The sequence below is a fragment of the Pristiophorus japonicus genome, chromosome 11 (assembly GCF_044704955.1).
Source record: "Pristiophorus japonicus isolate sPriJap1 chromosome 11, sPriJap1.hap1, whole genome shotgun sequence".
In the NCBI taxonomy this organism is placed as follows: domain Eukaryota; kingdom Metazoa; phylum Chordata; class Chondrichthyes; family Pristiophoridae; genus Pristiophorus; species Pristiophorus japonicus.
The window spans coordinates 36,397,673-36,422,256 of NC_091987.1; the positions used below are offsets into that span (position 1 = coordinate 36,397,673).

The following is a 24,584-nucleotide window of genomic DNA, read 5'->3' on the forward strand; positions in this document are numbered from 1 at the left end:
GGGAGGCTCTATTCCATTGCCGCATGGCATCGACAGACTCGACAGTTCGCTGCACCGCGGTGATCAGCAGTGACCTATTGTTGGTATGCTGCTTGGCAAACAAGGCAATGTTGGCAGCTATCCCAGCATGGCCTGGAGGAGCTCTCGACTTAGGTTGACACTCGTCTTCAAAAGCTGAACCATTTCCTGCATTGCTTCCACCCGTCTTGCATCATCAGCTCCTTGCTGCATCAACCTGGGCGGATGCGGCTTTGTGGCTTTACCGGCACGGGTGCTGTGCTTCTCAATGCTTGGTCTCGCTTCCTCCGATTCAAAGCCCAAAAACTCGGATCCCAATACCGATGTTGGGCGCACTGGTGGCACACATGTTAAGTGGATGGAGTCCTCCTCTTCCACCTCCTCGAGATCAAGTGGGCCAACCACTGGGCCTTCTCCCTGCTCTTCCTCCTGGTCTTCGTCTCTGTGGTTGCGGAGTCGGATGCGGGGGCTATGGGGGATGTTGAATGGGGGGACAGAAAGAGCTGCTGGGGCAGACTCCTGATGAGGTCGAGGTGGATGTTGCTGGTGTTGCACATGGTTTTTGAATGCCAGAGGTGGATGGAGTGCCTAAGTCGGTGCTGTCCGATTCCTCATCTGCAAGTACAATACAACATTTCGTGTTTAACAGGGGCGGGGGGGTTAATGCTGACATATGCACCGTGACGTGTCACATTCTTATTTCAAGGACTACCATGGCTATATCACACCCTAAATGGCCGACAGACAGTACACTAAAATGCATTTGACATCACATTACATGACCTTGCATGACATGAGCGTAACACAGACCAGAGATTTGGATAGCCCAGGATCGGCACCACCATCTGTGGTGGCATGGCGGTGGTCACCCATCGACGCCAAGGCACAATCCTCGATGTCAGTCACTTCGATGACCTCCGGCGGCCCCCCTCCCATGCCACACTGCTTTGCGGCGATGGCTGTTCTTTTCTTCTGTTGCAAAAGTTGCAAGCTTTAACCGGTTTGCACATGCAACACACACACACACAACTGTCACATATACTTTGAGTAGTACCGGAGTTTTTTTTTAACTTATTCTTGCTGACGCTACCACATTGTTCCATCTCTCCCTGCACTGGTCTCCATCACGAACCATGGTGCCCACTGAGGACACGGCCTCCCCAATCTCCCGTCAAATGCGTTTATATTGGGGCGGGGCTAGCTTGCCACGACCATCCCGGGTGAGGTCTCTGTAACGGAGCTCCACCTCAGAGACATGTCCCTCCAGCTCATCATCAGTAAACCAGGGAGCTCTGAGCCTCCCAGCATTGGACTTCCTGGCAGCTTTTCTACCACTCATGATAGGCTTTCAAGGTGGATGGCTGATGAATCTGTTGCCTCTCTCTCTATAAATCACTCCCCTCTGTAACAGGTCAGGTGCAAGTCAGAAATGAGATTTTATGCACATGCGCAGCTGAGCCCTCAGCCCCAATCGTGGGAAAAGTGAGGTCATCAGGCAAAAGAAACTACCAAAAAAAAAATCCAAATCTCGTGCATGCGCAGTACACGGCCTCCAATGTTTCCCGGATCGACAGGCCTGCACCTACCGCTGACCCCTGCTGCCGCCCGCTACTGGAGGCTGACTCCCGCTACCGGCCGATGCCTCCCGCTCCCGTCAACAAAACCGGGATGACACTCGCGCCCAGTCGGCCCCAGCGCTCGCAGGCAGTAAAAAAAATCACGCAATGCCCGGGGACCGCCGAAAAATGGGCGGACTTAAGGTTTGACCAAACTCGGGCCCATGGTCTTTCATAGGCCATACCCTTTCTTTAATTATCCTCTTGCTCTTAATATATTTATAAAACATCTTTGGGTTTTCCTTGATTTTACTTGTCAAGAATTTTTCATGCTCTCTCTTTGCTTTCTTAATATCCTTTTTAATTTCACCCCTGCACTTTCTATACGGGAAAAGAATTGTGGATGGATGAAATCTAGTGTGTTTATAGCTTTGCTGTAAATCACACAGAATTCTTATTTTATTGTTCCCTATATTTTCCTGTGGCGATGTGAATGTGAAAACATTCAGAAAATGTGCAAAAACAATGAAAATGTTGATGAACTTTGCTTTCTGTTTTCACTTGTATTGTAGGATTTTGTAAATGTGTGTGTTATTTCCCCCTCAGTAAATTATCCTGAATGCCTTCAGTTAATCTGGACTCCTGCCTCTGTTGCAGAGGCTGGATGGCCAACCTATTTACAGACATGCACTGAAGCCCTCTTTGGCAGCAGGGATGAGGCAAGGGCCATGTCCAGCCAGGACGTCCTTGTCTAATTTTTCATTCCCCACTGCTCATTGTGGTTAAGGTGGGAACAAAGTAAAGCAGGAGATGGTTAATTCTGTATTGTCCCACTTCATGGCACTTTCTATAGTTTTCCTGTTGTGCTCCCTGTATCTCTTACTTTCTTTTTTTATTTTGCTGATAAAATGGGTGCAACAAGGTCCAATGTTTACTCCACTCACTTAATTTTCCATCATATAATATAGGTTCCATGTAGATGTCTAATGCCATTCTCACCACTGAAGGGCTGACTCAATGTATCTTTCTCAGACTCCTTGTCAACACATTGAGATAAGATTAAAAAGTGGCTGCTGATTTCAAATCCTGCCAATTATAGCTCCCATTTTACAAAAGTTGTGGAGATCAGCTCCACATTTTTTTGTAAAGTTTTTTTTTTGAGGGATGCTACATCGGAAGACCAAGTAAATATGTTAAAAATAAAGATTGCTTACCCATATATGCAGACAGCCAACAGATCCTATCAAATGTTGGAATCCCCATAGAGACTGGAATACTTTAGACTCCAGTAACTCTCAACTTTATCTGTCTGTATTATCATTAATTTCTTCTCATCTTAAGGATTCTATTCAAAGCACTGGCTAGATGCCAATGTTGAGCGCCCCTGCAAAGATATAACAAATGACAGCTGAATTTCCATTTTTCAGTTTTGTTATAGTTCCTGAAATGTTATTAGTTTGTATGTTTTGCCAGTTGATCATTACAGAAACTTCAATATTGCAGAGGTGATACCTTCAGCAACTTTCCAACAATGATTCAATAGAGATCTATATATCAATAGGATTGTTATTTTGTGAAGTTATCATGGAATTTCCCAATTTTTGTGTGACAGCCTTGGCTGAATTATGGCACTTTCACCTCTGAAGGTTATGGATTCAAGTCCCAATCCAGAGACTTGAGCAAATAACCAGGTTGACTCTATAGTGCAGTAACAGGGAGCTGCACTATCGATGGTGCCGTCATTCAGATGAGGCGTTAAACCAAGGCCATGGCTGCCCTTTCAGATGGACGTTAAAGATCCCACAGCACTATTCGAAGAAGAATAGCAGAGTTCTCCCTGAGGTCCTGGCCAATATTTATACTGCAACCATTATCATTAAACAAATTATTTGGTCATCCCATTGCTGTTCGTGGGACCTTGCTATGTGCAGATTTGCTGCTGTGTTCCCCACCTTGCGTTAATAACTACACTTCAAAAGTACTAGATTTGTTGCGAAGCACTTTGGAATGACCTGAGGTTAAGGTATACAATTGGAAATCCTTTCATTTCCTTTCTTATCATTGCATATGCTACTTTTCGCCATCTGCTCTACTTCTTACCAGTCTTAAGTATTCTTTCGCAGCTGTATTCAATTGTCTTTTTGCCTGATTTCTTCATTAAGGTCGGTTTTGCATAACAAAACTATTGTTTGCCTGTCTGTCTCAAATATAACTATATTCTGCTTGCCGTGAAACGCCTATGGACTTATTTATTGCATTTTCATCTTATTTATGCCACCAACTATTTCAATGCTGAAATTGAAATGAATATTTAATTTATTAGAAAGGAGCATTGTAATACTGTACCAGAGCTTCTGAGAGTATGGTGATTCATCATAACTGCAGCAGGATGGAAATATCCAATGGCAGCTGTGATAGATAGAGAATCTGTTATTTCCTGCTGGAAATTAAGAGAAAAAAAAGGCAGAGCAAATTGAAAGTCCAAATACAAATACTGCTACAAATTTGGTTTCTTAGAATTAATAGCCCGTAATTGGCGTTCAGCGGTGAAGCAAAGACCTTCGCCACTGACCCCGAAGTAAGCTTCCCATAAAGATCTCGTGATCTCTGTGACGAGAGGTTCGGCTTTTCTGATGTTCAGTTGAGATCAGTGTAAGTTAATGGGGAAACCCTAATGTGAGCTGCTGTGACGTCAACAATCTGTCTCAGCAGCCAATCACAATGCAGAATTCTCACTGACCGGGAACCAGGAAGTGAATAAGTTCCTTTTATTCCAACTTTTTAAAAATGTTATAGAAAAAGGTAAAGATGAACAAACTTGTTTTTAAAGTTGCTTAAAAATTATAATTTTTATTAAAATAAATAAATTTGACATGCCACAAAATTAAAATTCATTTTTCAGGGACATAAAGTTTGTTAAGCAGTCAATACACTGTTTAAAACCCCAGTTACTCTTTTAATGGGGTATTTAACAGCGATATTACCGTGGAAAAGCAAAAGTTCTCAGCAGTTGCACTGATTTCCCTGATTACGCTGATTGCTGCCTATAGAGCGGGGCACAGTGCAGCCGGTGTCGGAGCAGTGAATGTCTGAGTGCAACTTCAGGATTCCCACATTCGGATATCTATACGTTAAATCCTGAAGTTGCGGTCAGTTTCAAGGGGTTAATAATGGTGAACACTGTTCGTTCGCTGTTATTACCCACCGCAAATTCCAGCCATAGAATTTTGCAGCGCAGAGTGAAGCTATTCAGACCATTGTGTCTGTTCCAGCTCTCTGAAAGAGCTCGCTGCTTAATCCCATTCCCAGATCCTTTAAAATTTTTCTTTTTGAAAATGAATCCACTTCCGTTTTAAAAGCTATTATGGTTTCTGCATCTACCACTGTTTCTTGCGGGACATCCCATGTCCTCAGAATCGACTGTGTAATATCGCCCCCTTCATTATTTAAGTGATTAAAAACCCTCTAAGTACCGACATGCCAACCAATGGAAATAATTTTCCTCTATCTGATCAAATCCTCCATAATTTTGGTTATCTCCAGCAAGAACCCCTCTTAACCTTCTCACTTCAAAAGAAATGAGTCTTGTCTCTCATAATTAAAGCCTATCATCCTTAATATCGCCTTTGTGAATCTCTTCTACACCCTGTGCACGAACCTGACATCCTGCTTAAAGTAAGGTGCCCAGAACTGAACAAATGGAGACGATAGTTCCCCTTTTTATAGCCCCCTTAGCGTCTCTGAAATACACTTTTTGCCCGGGAGAGGGGGGAGGCACTACTGTATCCCAGGATATTGATGAGGCGCTGCTGTTAGCGCCCCGGGCTGCTGCGCAACCGCAATGATGTCATCGCCGTGTGCGGTGACCCCTCACCATCCTGCGCCGACCCCTTAATGCCTCGTAGGGGAAATTACCGCGTGGGCCGCGAGGCTGGTGCAAGCGGATGTCAATGCCAGCGCCCGGGCCTTTTTTTAAATTTCCAACTCTCGGGGTCAGCTCAACGATAGCATGGTCCGGGCCGTCATTGTACAGCCCGGCACTCCGTGTTGGGTGCCGGGCTACAGGCCCGGTCACACGCTACCCTGCTGGCATGGTGGAGGCCATCAGAGGCTGTGCAGAGTGTGCAGCGGCCCTCCCCTTTAATCGAATGGGAGGGCGTTGAGCCGCATCAGTGCATCCGCATCGCGCTTCATTCAGCGCCACAGTAGCACTCCAGTTACCGCCCCCAAAGGAAGTGGAGTGCTCGAGATTGCGCTCCGCTTCCTCTGAGGGGCAGTAAGGGCAATTCCTCGGTGGGAGCAGGACTTCTGCGCCAGGTGCTAAACGTCCCAGCCACAGAAGGTTACTGCCCCAAAACGGGACGCAAGGCAATATTCTAAGCAAGCTCATCCCCAGCAAAAGCAATTGCCATTGTCCATAAAGCCATGAAAGATGTTGTTCATCATGGCCTGGATTAGATTCTTGTGAATTGGATCGCTACTTACACATGACCTGGAAATTTGCCATGACTAACACAGGCAGGCAGATTGTGAGAAATCTATTATAGTTATTTATCAATCTGCCTTTTTTGTAACAGATTGAACACACAACTTTCGTAATTCTGAAATAAAAGAGCCAATGCAATTAATGGTGACTTTCTGAACAGCTGCTGCAGAGCCCATTTTCACAGTTAAGTTTGAAATAGATTACATATTTAGTAATCACCGAACTGTGCCTCGTTCCACTCTTACCTATCTAGTCATAACGAGAGATTCTCCTGCAATGGATTCTCTTCCTGTTCCCGCACCATTACCTCTGGAGTCCCCCGAGAATCTATCCTTAGCCACCGCCCCCCGCCCCAATTTCTCATCTACATACTGCCCATTGGCGACATTAGCCGAAGGCATGATGTCAGGTTCTACATATACGCTGACGACACCCAGCTCCACCTTTCTGGACCCCTCCACTGTCTCTATGTTGTTGGACTGCTTGTCCAACATCCATTCCTGGATGAGACACAAAGTCCTCCAATTAAACAATGGGAAGACAAAGCCACTCCGATCTCCGCTCCTGCCTTATCTTCTCTGCTGCTGAAACTCTCATCCATGCTTTTGTTAGCTCCAGACTCGATAATTCCAATGCTCTCCTGGCCGACCTTCCATCTTCCACCCTCCACCCTCCATAAACTTTAGCTCATCCAAAACTGCCCGTATTCTAACTAGCACCAAGTTCCGTTTACCCATCATCCCTGTGCTTGCTGACTTGCATTGGCTCCCGGTCCCTAAACGCCTTGATTTTAAAATTCTCATCATCATGTTCCAATCCCTCCATGGCCTCGTCCGTCCCTATCTCTGTAACCTCCGCCTGCCCTACAGCTCTCCGAGAACTCTGCATTCCTGCATCCCCCACTCCCTTCGCACCATCACTGGCGGTCCTGTCTTCAGCTGTCTCGGCACCTCATCATACTCGGGCAAGCCTGACGCGCCTCTAAAGGCAGCTCTCCCCACAAGAATTTTTTAGGCCACCGGCAGCGACCCTCATGTAAGTTGTGGGAGGGGGGCCGATCAGCAGGACCTGCTCCTCCTGGTCTTACAGAAAATCTAATTGAGAAAACAAATACACCTAATGCCTTTCGTTAGCGACGGCAGGGGGCAGTGAAGAATTCTAAGTGCAACGCCTGCTCTGCTCATCACTAACTAATTTTATGAGGGGTCTATAATGGATATTAGGCCTCTAATTAGCATATTTAAGGGCCCAAATGCCTGCTTTAGACCTGCCTGAAAATGGTCCTCACGAAGCCTGTGCCGATTAGGCACTGGTTGTTATACTGCTAAATTGGTGTGCTATACACCAATTATACACCTGAAAATGCTTCATTGGAGTTAAAAAAAAAATAGAAAGACTTGGATTTATATAGTGCCTTTCACAACCACCGGATGTCTCAAAGCGCTTTACAGCCAACTAAGTACTTTTGAAGTGTAGTGACTGTTATAATGTGGGGAACCTTAAAAGCTCATCGAGTTGAGGGATGTTAATACCTGTAATATAGATAGTACAGATTAGATGGAGAGTAAAGGTTCTTTTTACTCTGGCCAGGTATGTGCCTTAAATCCACCTTCAGAAGAGTATACTCTTGTCACACCATTGTGATGTTCTCATTTTCCACACTAGCCATCTTTATGGCCACGGCCACCAGGAACTGAAACTACCCAAACTCATTTCACATACAGCAAACAAGCAAACAGAGGTGACTTTCATTCCTTTGGTCTGGTCCAAAATATGAATGTATGAAGCTCTCCTCTTCATTCCTCTGGTTACTGTTTTTGTAGAGGTATTCATGTTTCTAAGAAACTCTTGTTTCCATGATGCTTCCAGTTTTTATTTGAGTCCAGAGTTTGTTTGGAGCTAGGAGATTAAAACCATTTGTGGCTCTCCTTCATAAAGTGAAGTATCTACACCGACATGCATGGGCAAAGCACGTTGGCACAGTGAATGCATGGGAATATTCACAATACACACATCTCATCTGATTGAAAATCATAACGCGTGTACCTGGTTACAGAGACAAAATATTCTTTCCTGTTTTCTCCAACAATTGAAGGCACTGATTCAAAGTGGAATATGGTACCGTGGGCACGAGGCACCACCAGTGTCTGATCTAAGCGGCTAAACATCATGCCAGCCTAGACAGGGAAAGTATAGAGAACATCATCGCTGAGTCTGCTCTGCTCACCTGATGCCCACGCATGCATGCTTTCCAGTAAGGATCCATGGGTTACAATTAGGAGTGGGAACCTTCCCAGATTTTCTCTTTCCTAGTTCAGGGAGCTAATTGTAGAGCACGTAATTTGGCAAAGTGTGCTGATTTAACATGGAACATAGGAACAGGAGTAGACCATTGAGCCCCCTGACCCTGTTCCGCCATTCAATGAGATCACAGCTGATCTGCGACCTAATTCAATATACCCGTCTCTGGCCCATTTCCTTTAACAAAAAGCTATCAATCTCCGATTTAAAATTAACAATTGATCTAGTATCAATTGCCTTTGCGGACGAGAGTTCCAAACTTCTACCACATTTTGTCTGTAGAAGTGTTTCCTAATTTCACTCCTGAAAGGTCTGGCTCTAATTTTTAGACCACATCCCCCGAGTCCTAGAATCCCCAACCAACGGAAATAGTTTTTCTCTATGTACCCTATCTGTTCCCCTTAATATCTTGAAAATTCTTGGTCTGCATGGCTCCATTTCACACTGGGTAGTCTTCTTCTAACCTGTAACAAATGATTTTATACCTGGTACTTTTACTTCATTTTAATCTGCAAATATTAAGGATTTTAGAAGAAGGGAGCAGTTGTTAGGAGCAGATTTACTGACTTGCTATTTCAGGTCACTGGGACCTATTCTGTCATTCACCAGTCAATTATTCTTAATGAAATGTGAGGTGGATTGCATGAATGATTACCCCTGAACACATTAAGGTCAATTGTTCATTCAGATGCTTCTTAGGAAAGATAATAAAGTGACATGATTTGAAATATCAGGGTTTTAAATGGCAATGCTTTCCCAGTCATTCTTTATCACTTCTATGGAGTCCTATCATTTGATAAGAGGAAGACTTTAGAAACACAATGTGTGATTTTGGATTTGTCAAACACTTTTCTGACCTCTTTATTGGAGATAATATCAGAACGTACTGCATCATAGCTGCTAACAACTCTTCATTAAGAATTTTAGATGACTCCTTCTCGCTTGTTAAACTGAGGGATTGACATGATTTCACAAACATGTTTTTACTTTGATCAAATAGAAGTGGAAGGTAGCATCTCTGTTCTCTAGTGTTCTTTCTGCATTATAAATTCAAGTGAGAGGATATTTGGAAAACTTGAGACTCTTCCCTTGTCTTTGCCATTTTGTGTTTTAAATTGCGTATGTCATCAAACATTGAGAAAATCTGCTACAAAAGAAAAACGTGAATAATTCCTTCAACTCATGATCCAGTGGGGATATGCAACACAAATAGAGACTGTTTAGTTGTACTTGTCAATCAATTTGTTGTGCTTAATTTGGGTTGTTTGCAATTTGCAGTTTTGCTGCCTACGTCCCATTGGTCAGTTTCTCTTTGTGAAAGATCTGTGCGCAGTGGGTGCTTACAATTCCATGGCGTGTGGTGTTGAGTATGTCTGTATTCTGCAACTGTTATTGTGTGTGATGAGAGGAGTAAATGCACCTGTGTTTTCTGGCAAGTGAGAGATGGTACCAAGGAGCCAAGATTGGAGCTTTGCACTTTGAGAAGTATCCAGTATATTAAGAAATACCGCAAAAATAAAATTTGGTTTCAGTGTAATTGTGAATTAAACTGCATTACAAATAAAAAATTTTATCAAACAAGTTGCTGAATTTTTTAAATGCAGGTTGTATTTTTTTTAATTTAAATTGATGCAAAATTAAAGATAAAAATTCATTTGGGAAAATAAAAGCTGCGGAATCATCTCTTTAGCTGTGAATTAATTGAAAGCATGTAATACGAAAAATTTATTTCCTTGTTTCTAGGTTACATGAAGTGCTAATGGATCTGCAACAGCAGCAGCTGAAGCATTTAGCTGATTGGTTAACAAGTACAGAGGACAGAATTCACCAAATGGAGGCACAGCCCCTTGGACCAGATCTGGAAGCTTTAAAACAACAAGTGGAAGAGCACAAAGTGAGTACTTATTCTTCCATACCTGTGTACAAACAAATTATAATGCCTGAACAGATAGTGCTTCCGATGAGGCTTAGGTCTCTTTAAATGTCCAGCTGGATGGGACTGCACTCGTCTGGTTGCATTCTTATCTATCGAATCATAGCTAGAAAATCTCCTGCAATGGCTTCTCTTCCCACTCCCGCATCGTTACCTCTGGTGTCCCCCAAGGATCTATCCTTGGCCCCCTCTTATTTCTCATCTGTATGCTGCCCCTTGGTGATATCATCCGAAAACAGGGAGTCAGTTTCCACATGTACGCTGACGACACCCAGCTCTACCTCTCCTTCACTTCTCTCGATCCCTGCTTGGTCTCTAAATTGTCAGATTGCTTGTCCGAAATCCAGTACTGGATGAGCAGAAATTTTCTCCATTAAATATTGGGAAGACCGAAGCCATTATCTTTGGTCCTCGCCACAAGCTGCATTCCCTAGCCACCAACTTCATCCCTCTCCCTAGCATCAATCTGAGGGTGAACCAGACTGTTCGCAACCTAGGTATCATATTTGACTCTGAAATGAGTTTCCAACCACATATCCATGGCATAACTAAAACCGCCTTTTTCTACACCCCTGCCTCAGCTCTTCTGTTGCTGAAACCCTCATTCATGCCTTTGTTACCTCTAGACTTGACTACTCCAACTCACTCTTAGCTGGCCTCCCACATTCTACACTACGTAAACTTGAGATCATCCAAAACTCGGCAGCCCGTGTCTTAACTCGCACCAAGTCCCGCTCACCCATCACCCCTGTGCTTTAAACATAGAAACATAGAAAATAGGTGCAGGAGTAGGCCATTCGGCCCTTCGAGCCTGCACCGCCATTCAATGAGCTCATGGCTGAACATGCAACTTCAGTACCCCATTCCTGCTTTCTCGCCATACCTCTTGATTCCCCCTAGTAGTAAGGACTACATCTAACTCCTTTTTGAATATATTTAGTGAATTGGCCTCAACAACTTTCTGTGGTAGAGAATTCCACAGGTTCACCACTCTGGGTGAAGAAGTTTCTCCTCACCTCGGTCCTAAATGGCTTACCCCTTATCCTTAGACTGTGACCTCTGGTTCTGGACTTCCCCAACATTGGGAACATTCTTCTTGCATCTAACCTGTCTAAACGCATCAGAATTTTAAACGTTTCTATGATTTCAAAATTTCAAAACGCCTCGATTTCAAAATTCTCATCCTTGTTTACAAATCACTCCATGGCCTTGCCCCTCCCTATCTCTGTAATTTCTTTCAGCCTTACAACCCCACAAATTCTGTCCTCTTGAACATCCCTCATTATAACTGCTCAACCATGGTGGATGTGCCTTCAGCTGTTTGGGCCCTAAGCTCTGGAACTCCTTCCCGAAACCTCTCCAGCTCTCTACTTCTCTTTCCTCCTTTAAAACACTCCTTAAAACCTACCTCTTTAAACATGCTTTTGGTCATCTGCCTTAATTTCTTCTTTTGTGGCTCGGTGTCAAACTAATCTGTTTTGTCTTTTAATACTGTTGTGAAGCTCCTTGGGACGCTTTACTATGTTAAAGGTGCTATATAAATAAACATTATTATTATTAATAAAATGGGGAGAAATGGAACCAGAGTACAACTTTACGACTTCCACTCCCATTTATGGGGCCCAAAATTGGCAAGGAGTTGCTCTGTTTTTTTTTGGAACAACTTGATTTTTCTGGAGTATCTTAAAAATTCCTATTTTGCACATTCAATTTGCGCCAGTGTAAGTGAGTTAGTTAGGATTTTTTTAGTTTAGTTTAGTTTTTTTCAAAAGGGGGCGTTACCAGCCACCTACGCCAGTTTTGGCCATTTAAGCCACTTTGGACAGCTAATAGTTGCTCCAAACTAACTTAGGCCAGCATATATGGCCACTTGTGGTCGCACAGAAAATCCTTGCGGAGAGTTAAGAAATCAGCGCAGGTAGCCAGAGATAGGGGAAGAGGAGAGGACCTTACAAAACAATAAACAAAGCACAACAACATTCAAGAAGCATAAAAACCATCAAAAAAGAAATAAAAAAATAAAACTTAAGTCCTACCTTCCTAACTCAGGCCCGGGAAGTCAGCAGGCCGGCCGGTGCGAGAGGCCACTCGGCCGGGGATAGGTGCGGGCCGGACGACCAGGTGGGAGAGCACAGGGAACTGACTCTCTCTCTGACTGACTCTCTCTGACTCTCTCTCTGACTATTCCAGTCGGCCAGGGGCGCATCGGGTCCCACGCTGCAGCATGGCTGGGGGCAGGAGCTACTGCACATGCGCGAAACCTCCAATGCGCATGCGTTGAGCTGCCGGCACTGTTTTTCATGCAGGGCCCTAACTCCGCCCCCCAATGGACAGGCCATGCCGTGCCAAGCCATGGGAGAGGCGACAGAGCGGCCAGAATCTGGGGAGATCTTTTCGGCGCCATTTTCACCCTAGGAAGTCCGTGCATCTCCGGTGAGTGCGCTGAACAAACGGGTGTGCCAAATTTGGGCCCATAATGACTAAATCTACATTTTAAATTAATACACAGTGGAGTATAGGCATTATGCTGGCCATTTCTCTTGCCTATTGCTGGTCAACTGGAGATGGTGAAAATTCTGCTTGTGTACCAAATGGGGCCAGTACCAGAGCAAGAAAAAAATATGTGGCTTATTTCCAGCTCTGCCTGGTCGCATCTTGTTTTAAAAACTGAAGTGGGAATACAATCAGAGTCTTGCTGGTTTGATCAGTACCACAGAAGGGTGACAATTCTGTGTAACAGAACCTAGTTTCAGCTGCCCACTCCTTTCCTTCACCAAGACACCTGTTGATGCCTCCTTGCGAACAGCAATCCTACTCTCACCAACCTTCTTGCCTGGCACATCCTCCAGGAACTAATCTTGCCAACTTCCATCTTGTCCCACTCACCCCACTCACCATTGTACCTCAGACTCTGCTGATAAGTCGACCATTATTGGCCTTCCCCTCACTTACCTCCAGAATATCCATTCACTTTCAAACAAGATCCTTGCCAACCAACAATGTTGTTGTGGATGATTACATTTGACAACCTGGCTCTGACAGAAACTTGGCTCGTGTAGTAATACCTTGCCCTTTAATGAAGCCTCCCAGCCTGGTTATACTTTCTGCAGCCTGGCCTGCTCAAACAACTTTGGTAGTGCCTCTTATTACTGAATCACACCTAATTTTGCCTACTCCTCTGATACCAACTTCTCCAATAACCTCACCTTGTTCCATCCCTCTCAATTCTCTTTTAAAATTCCCACTCTGTACAGCCACCCTAAGCCTGACCCTGAGTTTCTCACTCAAGAAATCCTCTTCCCTTTCCTCTCTCAGTCTCTGCACAGAGAGACTCCTCATTCTTGGTGATTTCAATCTCCATCTCAACTCAACTTGGCCTCTCTTCTGATTTCACTGCCCTTTTCTCTTCCCTAATCCTCTCCTTCCATATAAGCTTCCTATTCATATTCACGCACACCCTCTCGACCTTACTATCACATGTGGCCTCTCTGCTCCAATGGTCTCAATCACAGCCAAGGCCATCTCCAACAACTTCATTGTATCACTCACAATCCAAATATCTCTACACCCTTCCAACCCCACTTCCTTCTGCACCCACCCTGGGAAAAAAACTCTTTCAGGTTAGTTACAATTGTACTTTCATATTGCCAACTGCCTACGTTTTTGGCTGCTGCTGCCCTTTCCCCTTGGTCACCAAGCCAAACCTCTCTGAAGACCCACCCCTGCCCTAGCACTGAACTTGTGTCTTTGTCTAGTTTCTCTGCTATCTCCCCTCATGCCGGATTTTCGGGTCTTCTGTGCTCCGTTTTTTGCCCTGGAGTGGCAGCAATGGCTGCGGTGAGGTGTTTTGGCCGGACGCTCAGCCTCCAGCGCCCTGCAGCAGTTCTCAGGTCCGGTTTACCGGCGGGGCTGAGCAGCACCGCCCGGAGCTGCACTCGGTGTGCAACACCGCTGGGAAATCAGGCAGTCCAACGATCCCGATAGCGAAGAGGTAAGTAATGGATTCGTACTGTAAGTGTCATTGTTTTTTCTTTTAATTTTTTTTTGAGATTTTTATTGTCCTGGCATGGGCAATGTCGTGGCAATGTTTTTGTGGTATTTTTTTATGTTTTTTCCCTCCCAGGCGTCTCTCCGAGCGCTCCTGGCCCGGCTCTTTAGCTCATGAGTTTTCCATCCTAACGCCCTAAGGGACGTGTACAACACCTCCCTTAGCGCTGTGCCCCTGACTCCAGGCCCAGCTGCCCAAACTTACCAACTAACGCGCAAACTATTCCCGGGCGCTAACTTTCCTGTCCCGTCTCCATTATAGCCCCAAAAACTTCAAAGCCGAAAATCCAGCCCATCGTGTCTATGAGACGTACTCTTGCTCCCTTGACCCCATTCTCACTCAACCGCTGATCATTTAACGACAGTTCCTGGACCCATGTTAACTGACATTGAAAATAGTTTCTTCACCACAGCAACTATCCCCTTCCTTTCAGAACCGATATCATTACCCCACTCTTACAAAAAACCCAGCCTCAACCATTGTGTCCTTGCAGACTACTGCCCCATCTCCAATCATACTGCAACTCCATGTTTAAAACAATGTTGTTGTGGATGATTACATTTGACAACCTGGCTCTGACAGAAACTTGGCTCGTGTAGTAATACCTTGCCCTTTAATGAAGCCTCCCAGCCTGGTTATACTTTCTGCAGCCTGGCCTGCTCAAACAACTTTGGTAGTGCCTCTTATTACTGAATCACACCTAATTTTGCCTACTCCTCTGATACCAACTTCTCCAAACCAACTTTATCAATCCTTCCAATATTACATAACACAGTCAACTAATCACCCTCATGCATTCCCTTAGTGCCTGTCTTCAGTGTGCCTTTGTCTGTTCTAGTGCTTCTACTAAGTGCTACCCCAGTGGCTGCAGCATTGCTTGTGGAAGGTTGCTGACAGTCATCGGGGCAGTTTGCAGATGGCCTTGCAGGATGACCTCGAGCAACTCTGGGCTTCGAAGGCCCGGCTTTATACTGCACCACTTTGGCATGGGTGGCAGCAGTGTGGGCTCACTGGCTGACATGCAATATCAGGGGTACTGGCTGAATTGCAGTGGTGGGAGGGTGAATGCTGTCACCCTGAAAGAGGAGAGCAGGATCGTCCTCCATGCAACTCAGGGCAGTGCCTCAGCATTCCTAGTAATCTGTTGAAGCACAGATTGCTGGACTGCTGTGATACTTTGCAAGCCCCTTTCCACACTGGTAAGCGCAGCCACGATGGCAGCAGTCTGAGCTTGTGTGGCAGCAAGCTGCGCCTGCAGGAGAGCACTCTGAGCTTGCATGACACCAGTCCGCGCTTCCACTGCAGCAGCCAGACATTGGGCGGCTTCTGCTTGAGCTACAATGGAAGGGTGAGACATCGACCATCAGACGCTGCATCTTGGTTATATCCACAAGTGCACTAATGGAGTTGCCCATCACTTCCATGCTGGAAACCATGTTCACCACCTGTATCAAGGCCTCCAATGTTGCATTGGAGAACCTTGGAGCGCGCTCTCTCTCCTGTTGTAACATCAGCTGTCCTTTTTGCTGCTCTGACTCTGTTCCCCAGCCACTTGAATCACCTGCTGTAGGCAGAATTATCATCCCCTTTAAGAGATGCAGACTGCCTTTACGAGGTACAGGCTAGCTTTAATTGGTGCTCGCCTCGTACAAACTTGGGCCCCCTGCTGAGCTTTCGGCCACCCAGCAGCACATTCAGCACTGGGCTGAATGCCACAATCATGTTAATCAGCAGGCAGCATGATGTTAGAGTGCGACCTGCATTACTTTGGACGGGCACAGATTGATCCCACATTGCAATTCCCGTTTTCGAGGACAAATTAATTTCTCGCCGAAATAGTTTAATATCTAATGAAAATAATGGAAACACTGTAATGTTTGGGTTGGGAAGCAGTTAACAGCTTGTGATAATTCAATACCTCAGGTTATCTTTGTGGAACAGTGGGACTTTTTATTGTCTCAGCAGTAATGCAAGATGACATGGTTGTATAATGTCTCATGGAACCTGAGGCACATTTTGAGATTATCCCTACAACAGATGTTCAAATCTAATCAAAATTGATTGAGATCAACTCTCAAAATTGTGACCTAAAAAGAAATTTAAGAGAAAGTCTAGTTGCCCTATGTATGACTTCTGTTGAATAGCAGTGACCTAGTTTGTGCAGTGCATTAAATAAACATTGTCCTTTCATCTGAAAGTGCTGCTTCGGCAAAAGGATAAATGTATATTTTTCCAATTACAAATTCTAAGTAAAACCTCTGTTCAGTTCATAGTCCATGGGGTTTAAAGGGAAAGCAACCAACAATGAGTACAGAATGTGGGTATGACCAGACTTCCTGAGGTTACGTCAGAGGCAGATTATCAAGCCCCTGACCCATACTTTTCCAGGCATGCCCGTGTAAATGTAGAACTGTAGAATTTGCGTTCACTGCATTTTTCCTCCTTGCTGAGCACAAAACCACACACACAGAAAAAAATAGTGACCATGTTATTATAACTAAGAATCAATAAATCTGGTACATTCCAGGAAATGTCTTCATTCCTGATTATTTGTTCCCATATAGCTGCTTCAAGAAGACCTGGAGCAAGAACAAGTACGAGTCAACTCTCTGACACATATGGTGGTGGTAGTTGATGAGAGCAATGGGGAAAATGCTACTGCTGCCCTGGAGGAAGAGCTGCAGGTGAGAACTGCAGATATCGCGTGACTAACTAATGATGCTCAGGAGCTCAAAGAGGACATTATCAAATAACACAAAAGCAAAATACTGCGGATACTGGAATCTGGAATAAAAACAGAAAATGCTGGAAATCTCAGTGGGTCAGGCAGCATCTGTGGAGAGAAAAGCCGAGCTAACGTTTCGGGTTGGGTTGAGGACATTATCAAAGCTGTATTTAGCCTTTTCTTGTCCGTGGGTCTTTACCTGGGGAGAAAACATGGATTGAAATGTGATTTATGATGAAGCTATTTGAATGTATTTTTAGTTGAGATTGAGAATGCTGTCATGCACAGAGCCAGTAATTGGGAGACAAAACAAATGGCACATATGCATGGAACCTTTTTAATGTAGTAAAACATCTCGCGTCCCTTCCCAGGGAAAAGAGACACTGAGCAGTTGTTAGAAGAATTGGGGGTGATGGTCTACGGCATGAAAAGGTAAATTTGAGGTGGCTTTTGAAGCTTAGGAGAAATACATTAAAGTGGAGGGGTTTAGGAAGAGAATTGCATTGCTAGCAATGATAGAGTGGAGGAGGAGGGCCACTGAGAACAGATTTCAAAGAACAGGGGGTGTTGAGTTAATGTGGAGTAACGCTATCAAGGGATTTTTATAAAGTGGAGGATTTTGAAACAACGTGCTGAATCCAGTGAAGGTCAGTGAGGATGGTCATGCAGTGTGAACAGAACTTAATCCAAGACGAGATGTTGACAAGAAAATTAGTGCCATAAGGATACAAAGTGAAAGTTCCAGTGATTGATCCTCAAAATATGAATACTTTTGTGACTGATTGTGAATGCAATCGTTTGTTCGTGTCATAGGCAACATTCTACAGATCTGTCCTACTGTGGTACTGTCAGTTGAAAGAAAATGCTGTATCTTCAGTTCACTCATTGGTGCGGATTCAGGAAGTTGTGTACAGTTTGGATTTGGTACCTGTGTGATCCATACTTGTTGGAACAAAGCTTGTGTTGCTGCTATTGTATGTTGTGCATTCGAGGACAGCGACCTTGGCTCAGATATTTAAATCTGGTTGATTTGACAACCTGCTTGTTTTACTGGATATATATAAGACTAAGAAAAAGTAAGGAGAGCTGCAACGACAGAGGGTCCTCCACCCGAATCACTCACATTTAAAGTTCTGGCCTAATCCATAGTACATTAATGTACAGTAGTGATCTTCCCCATATTATGCAATTTGTTCTCACACTTTGCGGTAAGCCATTTGTCACTGCTTTGGACATCTCGAAAGCCTTTGATATGATTTGGCCGTGTGCATTTCGAATCAAGTTACCATCACATGGATTCCCAGCCAAGTTTATGTCATAGCTACCTAGTTTCCTCTCAAATCATTCTTCCTCTGATTCAAATTCCATTAACTCAGGGAGGACCTTTATGGCTCTACGTTATGGCTTTTTTATCTTATTTTCTGAATAAAAGATTATTTTAAAAAGATGTTGCAATTTCACAACTAAAGTCTCCATTGAGCTTTCTGAACTGCAGACAAAGAAGAACTCTGCTTTTGTAATAACTATTAGAATACCATTGATTTCCCTGCAGTGCATTTTGTATGTTGTCATTATATATAATTGACTTCTTTATTACAGATATAGCTTTGCTTGTTGACAGATACTTGGTTCACGGCAGAGCAAGTGCTGGCCACAGTATGTCATTCAACATGGATGTATGTCATTGTAGCAGAAAGATACAATGCAATGTCACTATCTGGATTACTACATGGTATTACATAGAGTGTACACACGAGCCTCTCCCACCCTACTTCATCTAACCCTATCAGCATATCATCCATATAGCAGGACATTTTTCAGGATATGGTAGTGGATTTGAATTGTTAAGGAATTACTGACATTTATCATTCTGAATCTCATTTGAAGTTGCTGCTGTTGTGTGTTCTGCATTAGTGTCCAGGGAACTGGCCTTGGTTCAGATATTTGAATATGGTTGGTTTGACTATAAACCAGCTTATTAAACCAATTAACTTTGGATTAATTTCTTGCCAGGTTTTGTACTCTTTCCTTTTCAGTATCATTGCTAGCCGTTGGGAGAAAATCGCAGACATGTTTTATGCAGCTACCATTCATTAAATCTGAAGACTTTGCCTATCTGCAGGATAGCAAAATGAACTGTTCGACCATATTCCCTGCAAAGTGAGATATATGTGTTTGGTGTCAGCAAAGGATTATCGTGACGAGGAATGCTGACCAGCCACGAAGCATATCTCTGGCTGGGAAATGTACAATGTGATACGGTTGAGTAAAGTTTTGCTATTTCGCTAAAGTAAAACAGCAGATTGAACTTCTGACCTCAGTGAAACAACTTCCATGGCTAAAGCCATAATTACAGAATAACTCAGTGAATTTTACAGATGTAAATATCTGTTTTAAAAACTCAGAGAATCCTACTCTAATAAAGTCCTGGGGTTCTCCAGCAATGAAATATTTGTGGTATGCACAAGAATATAAATGTAAGAGACTAATTGACTCACAAAGAGCTCCTAATTCACATTTGGTTCTGGCATCACATATTCATCATTTCTAATGGCCAGGAACAAAAATGTTTAACTAAAATAGATTTTTAAATGGTTAAGCTTGCACTATCGATTCATAGCTGTCGAAAATGATTGAGTAGGTTTCACTTTGGACAGTTAGCTCTTTAATCAGACCTCCGGTCTGTGTTCCATTGTGGGGATCTACTCAATAGTATATGGTTCCCGAGCCTCATTAAACTTTTACCATAAAGAAGGGAATAATCACAATACTTAAAAAGAGGGAGGCTGCTCCTTCCCCTTAGTTCCTGCAGCTTTATTATGCTGGTGAGATAATTGCTAAGGTGTCGAAGTGAACCATGGCAGCAGCTTGAGTTTGAATCGATTTCCGATTTTGCGGAGCTGGGGAAGAGATCGAATATGCTGCCTTTATATTAAACTTACTCTCCAGTCAAAGTTTATATCTCTGTTGCATGACAATGTAGACCAGGGGAGTATTATTAAATCCATCAAAGGCTGCTTCCCAGAAACTGTATTTCCAGGCTTGCTGAAAAGTGCTCATATTCTTGTCACATTCTGCCAAGCTGATTGACGAGCATTTAGTGGCATCAAGGCAACATTGTTTTTCTTTAAACTTTCCCCAGTTCAGTCGGTGAATTCCCACAGAGGACAGCAAGGATTTAGTGAAGGAGGAAGCAGTACTGGGCAGATTTTTCCCTCCTGTTGACTTAAATGCATACCTGCCAATTGCTAATGCTATAAGTTGACAATGTTTCAACTCATGCCAGATGGTTAGCTTTTCAATTGGACCCCCCTCCCCGCCGCCCCAGCTTTTTTCACTTTAGAAAATTAGAAATTTTCAATATCAAACAACCAAATCAATTTGAAGGTGGGACTGAAGCCCATTAGAACCAATCAGACATTATTTTCTCCAACAGCTAGTTGCACATGAACTTGAAGCAGAAAGTTTTAAAATGAGCTCATGGTTTCTGAAGAAGTTATGCGTAACTATTAAGCTGCTAAAATGTAGTTTTTAAAAACTTTTAATTTTCCTCAAATAAACTTTCTGGGACATTCCCAGCTTTTGTCTTAAGTGAAGATTGATTTTCTTTACGAAAGATTGAAAATGGGACGGGGAAAGAGACCAATTGGATAACTCTTTGAGAGCCAACACAGACGCAATGAGCCAAATGGCCGCCTTCTCTGCTGTAAAATTCTATGATTCGAGAGTTGCAGCTGCTTTTTTGAGATAATGGGGGTGTTCCTTAGTGTGAAGGGATTAACTGGCTTTATTTGAGTATTCTTGTTAATGCACTTATGGAATTGGCAGGGTTTGGGAGTAAAATGGTAGGGCGTTGGGCTTTTGGTGAATTTCACTTAATTAAAAAAAAATTGTACTGAGATTCCCATATCGGATTTTATTACAGTGATATGTGATGTGGTTTGCTCGCTCTCGAGAAAATAAATCTCATGTCTTTAGTACACGTGCCTTTCAGTCCTTTCTAAATCCATCATTGGTACAAATGTGACTTTGGTTATTTAACATTTTCCCCCTCCTCCTGCCCTTCCAAAATATATTTGAAACTTGGATGTAGCTTAGCTTCACTTATGAAAAGCCAGTATCTTCATTTGTCATATTCAGGATTGTTTTTGAGCTGTTAACTTTTCTGAAATTGTTGTTTCAGCTTTTGTTAATTTTTTAGGTATTCCTCCCTGTAGGGTACCACCCTACCGTAGTTGTTCCTACTTTCCACAACAGATATCGTTGTGCTGTTGTTTATTTTTGAATTCAGGATTCAGGGATGCAAAGACTCCTGTGGTTTGGTGTCACGTTTTCAACTAGGCTCATCTATGGTTCAATAAAGTTCCTACAAGAACCATCTACTTAGGTAAGGAACTCCCTTGAAATGTGCTTCAGTTTACCCAGCTGCTAAATGGGCACTAACATCACTGGGAAGTAAATAGTAGTCCGTGGCGAGATTACCAGGCCTTTTCTGGAGGAATTGCATGCGTGGCTCTAGGCTAACAGGGCACTACTCGACGCCAAGCTTGCGGCCAACATCGTGCCGTAGCAATTAGGCTCATACAGCTGTGCCTGATCTCCAGTCGTCTTGGACCCCCTTGCCACTGGACAAAGACCTTGCTCAGCCAAGCCCGTGTGGTGGCCGGTGTGCAACGGCGGCAGGCCGGAATGCCGCACCACCATAGTTGCCCGGGAACTTAGACGCTTTGACATCGACATCACCACCCTAAGCGAGACCCGGCGGGCAGGGGAAGGCCAGCTCAAGGAACAAGGTGGAGGCTACACCTTTTTCTGGAAAGGGAAACCAGAGGAAGAATACCGCCTTCACGGAGTCGGCTTTGCCATTAAAAATTGAACTGGTCGACCAAAGACTTCCCCTGGGGCATTAATGAACGCCTCATGACTCTTCGACTCACCCGATCCCGGAACCAATGCGCCACAGTCATCAGTGCATGCGCCCCAACACTCGATGCAACGGATGAGAACAAAGAGGGATCTTACACCAACCTCGGAAAATCCCAGTCCCGCGTCCCCACAGGCGACAAACTGATCCTCCGAGGTGACTTCAACGCCAGGGTCGGCAAAGACACAGCCCTCTGGGCAGCCGTGATTGGCAGAGAGGAGGTCAGGAAAGCCAACTCCAGCGGTACCCTACTCCTGACAAAATGCCTAGAACATGAACTCCTCATCACCAACACCCTGTTCCGCCAGAGGGACAAATACAAGGCATCGTGGCAACACCCTCGCTCCAAACACTGGCACCTGCTCAACTATGTCATCGTCCGAGCCAGGGATCGCAAGGATGTGCGCAACACCCGCACCATGACAGGAGTTGATGACTGCTGGACGGACCACTGCCTAATCCGATCCATCATCGACATTAACATTGCCCCAAAGCGGAGGGGACAGCAAAAGCAGTGCTGCAAAAAAGTCAATGGCAGGGCACTTAAAGACCCAGCTAAGAGAGCACTATATAGCCAGCACCTCACAGTTAGCCTGGTATGCCTTGATGACCCTGAGATGCAGAATGCCCACAGCACTTGGTCTGCCCTCCAGGCCTCCATAACCAGTGCCTGTGAAGAGACACTTGGTCACTCAACCAGAAAACACAATACTGGTTTGATGAGAATGATCAGGAGATCCAAGAACGAATAGATTGCAAACGTAGAGCATTTCTGAGCCTCAAGCAACAACCCAACTTGGGAGCAGCAAAGCAACATTAAAGGCGGCTCAAGGCTGAGGTCCAACAAAAAAAACCAGAACCTAAAGAACAGATGGTGGATGGAGAAAGCACAGGAGATACAATAACTGGCCAACAGCCATGATGTGCAAGGATTCTTCATCGCATTCAAGGCCACCTACGGTCCAAACTCCCAAGGCCCCATCCCACTCCTGGCCAAAAACGGGGAAACACTCATCAAGGACACCGAGGCAGTCAGGGCCTGCTAGAAGGAGCACTTCGAAGATCTCCTCAATCGAGGCTCTGACTTTGACTCGAGTGTTCTCGGCTCCATCCCGCAACATGTGACCCGCCACCACCTCAGTGAAACCCCAAAACGGCACGAGGTAGGAAAAGCCATAAGTCAGCTCAAGAACAACAAGCCTACGGGAGCGGATGGAATCCTGCTGAGGCGCTAAAATATGGCGGAGAGGCGCTATTGGTGCGGATACATGACCTCATCTCTCTCATCTGGAGGGAGAAGAGCATGCCGGGAGATCTCAGAGATGCAGTGATCGTGACCATCTTTTTTTAAAAAAGGGGACAAGTCCGACTGCGGCAACTACAGGGGAATCTCCCCGTTATCAGCCAGTGGTAAAGTTGCCTCTAGAGTTCTCCTCAACAGTCTTCTCCCTGTGGCCGAGGAACTCCTCCCGGAATCACAGTGCGGATTTCGTCCCCTACAGGGCACAACAGACATGATCTTTGCAGAGCAACAGCTGCAGGAAAAATGCAGGGAGCAGCGCCAGGCCTTATACATGGCCTTTTTTGACCTTACAAAGGCCTTTGATATGTCAACCGCAAGGATCTATGGAGCATCCCCCTCTATTTCGGAAGCCCCCAAAAGTTCGTCAACATCCTCCGCCTGCTCCACGATGACATGCAGGCTGTGATCCTTACCAACAGATCCATTGCAGACCCAATCCACGTCCGGACCGGGGTCAAACAGGGTTGCGTCATCGCTCCAACCCTCTTCTCAATTTTCCTCGCTGCCATGCTCCACCACACAGTCAACAAGCTCCCCGCTGGAGTGGAACTAACCTACAGAATCAGTGGGAACCTGTTCAACCTTCGCTGTCTCCAGGCCAGGTCCAAGGCCACCCCAGCCTCTGTCATCTAGCTACAGTACGCGGACGACGCCTGCGTCTGCACGCATTCAGAGGCTGAACTCCAGGATATAGCCGACGTATTTACTGAGCCATACGAAAGCATGGGCCTTGCATTAATCATCCGTAAGACAAAGATCCTCCACCAGCCTGTCCTCGCTGCACAGCACTGCCCCCCGGTCATCAAAATCTACGTTGTGGCCCTGGACAACGTGGAATATTTCCCATACCTCGGGAGCCTCTTATCAACAAAAGCAGACATTGATGAGGAGATTCAACACCGCCTCTAGTGCGCCAGTGCAGCCTTCGGCAGCCTGAAGAATAGAGTGTTCGAAGGCCAGGCCATCACATCTACCACCAAGCTCATGGTCTACAGGGCTGTAGTAATACCCGCCCTCCTGTATGGCTCAGAAGCATGGACCATGTACAGTAGACACCTCAAATCGCTGGAAAAATACATCAATAATGCCTTCGCAAGATCCTACAAATCCCCTGGGAGGACAGATGCACCAATATTAGCATCCTCGACCAGGCCAACATCCCCAGCATTGAAGCACTGACCACACTTGATCAGCTTCGCTGGGCAGGCCACATTGTCCGCATGCCAGACACGTGACTCCCAAAGCAAGCGCTCTACTCGGAACTCCTTCATGGCAAACGAGCCAAGGGTG

General features: G+C 44.8%; 1 protein-coding gene across 12 annotated transcripts in view; it reads left to right on the forward strand.

Annotated features, from left to right (window-relative positions):
* The window catches only part of dmd (dystrophin), a 2,299,423-nt gene that overhangs the window by 878,078 nt on the left and 1,396,761 nt on the right, over positions 1 to 24,584 (forward strand). For all 12 annotated transcript variants that reach the window (XM_070893344.1, XM_070893337.1, XM_070893339.1 and 9 more), the window contains 2 exons: positions 10,105 to 10,255; positions 16,907 to 17,026. In XM_070893344.1, coding sequence (XP_070749445.1) covers positions 10,105 to 10,255; positions 16,907 to 17,026 — 271 coding nt within the window. The remainder of the gene's footprint in view (positions 1 to 10,104; positions 10,256 to 16,906; positions 17,027 to 24,584) is intronic.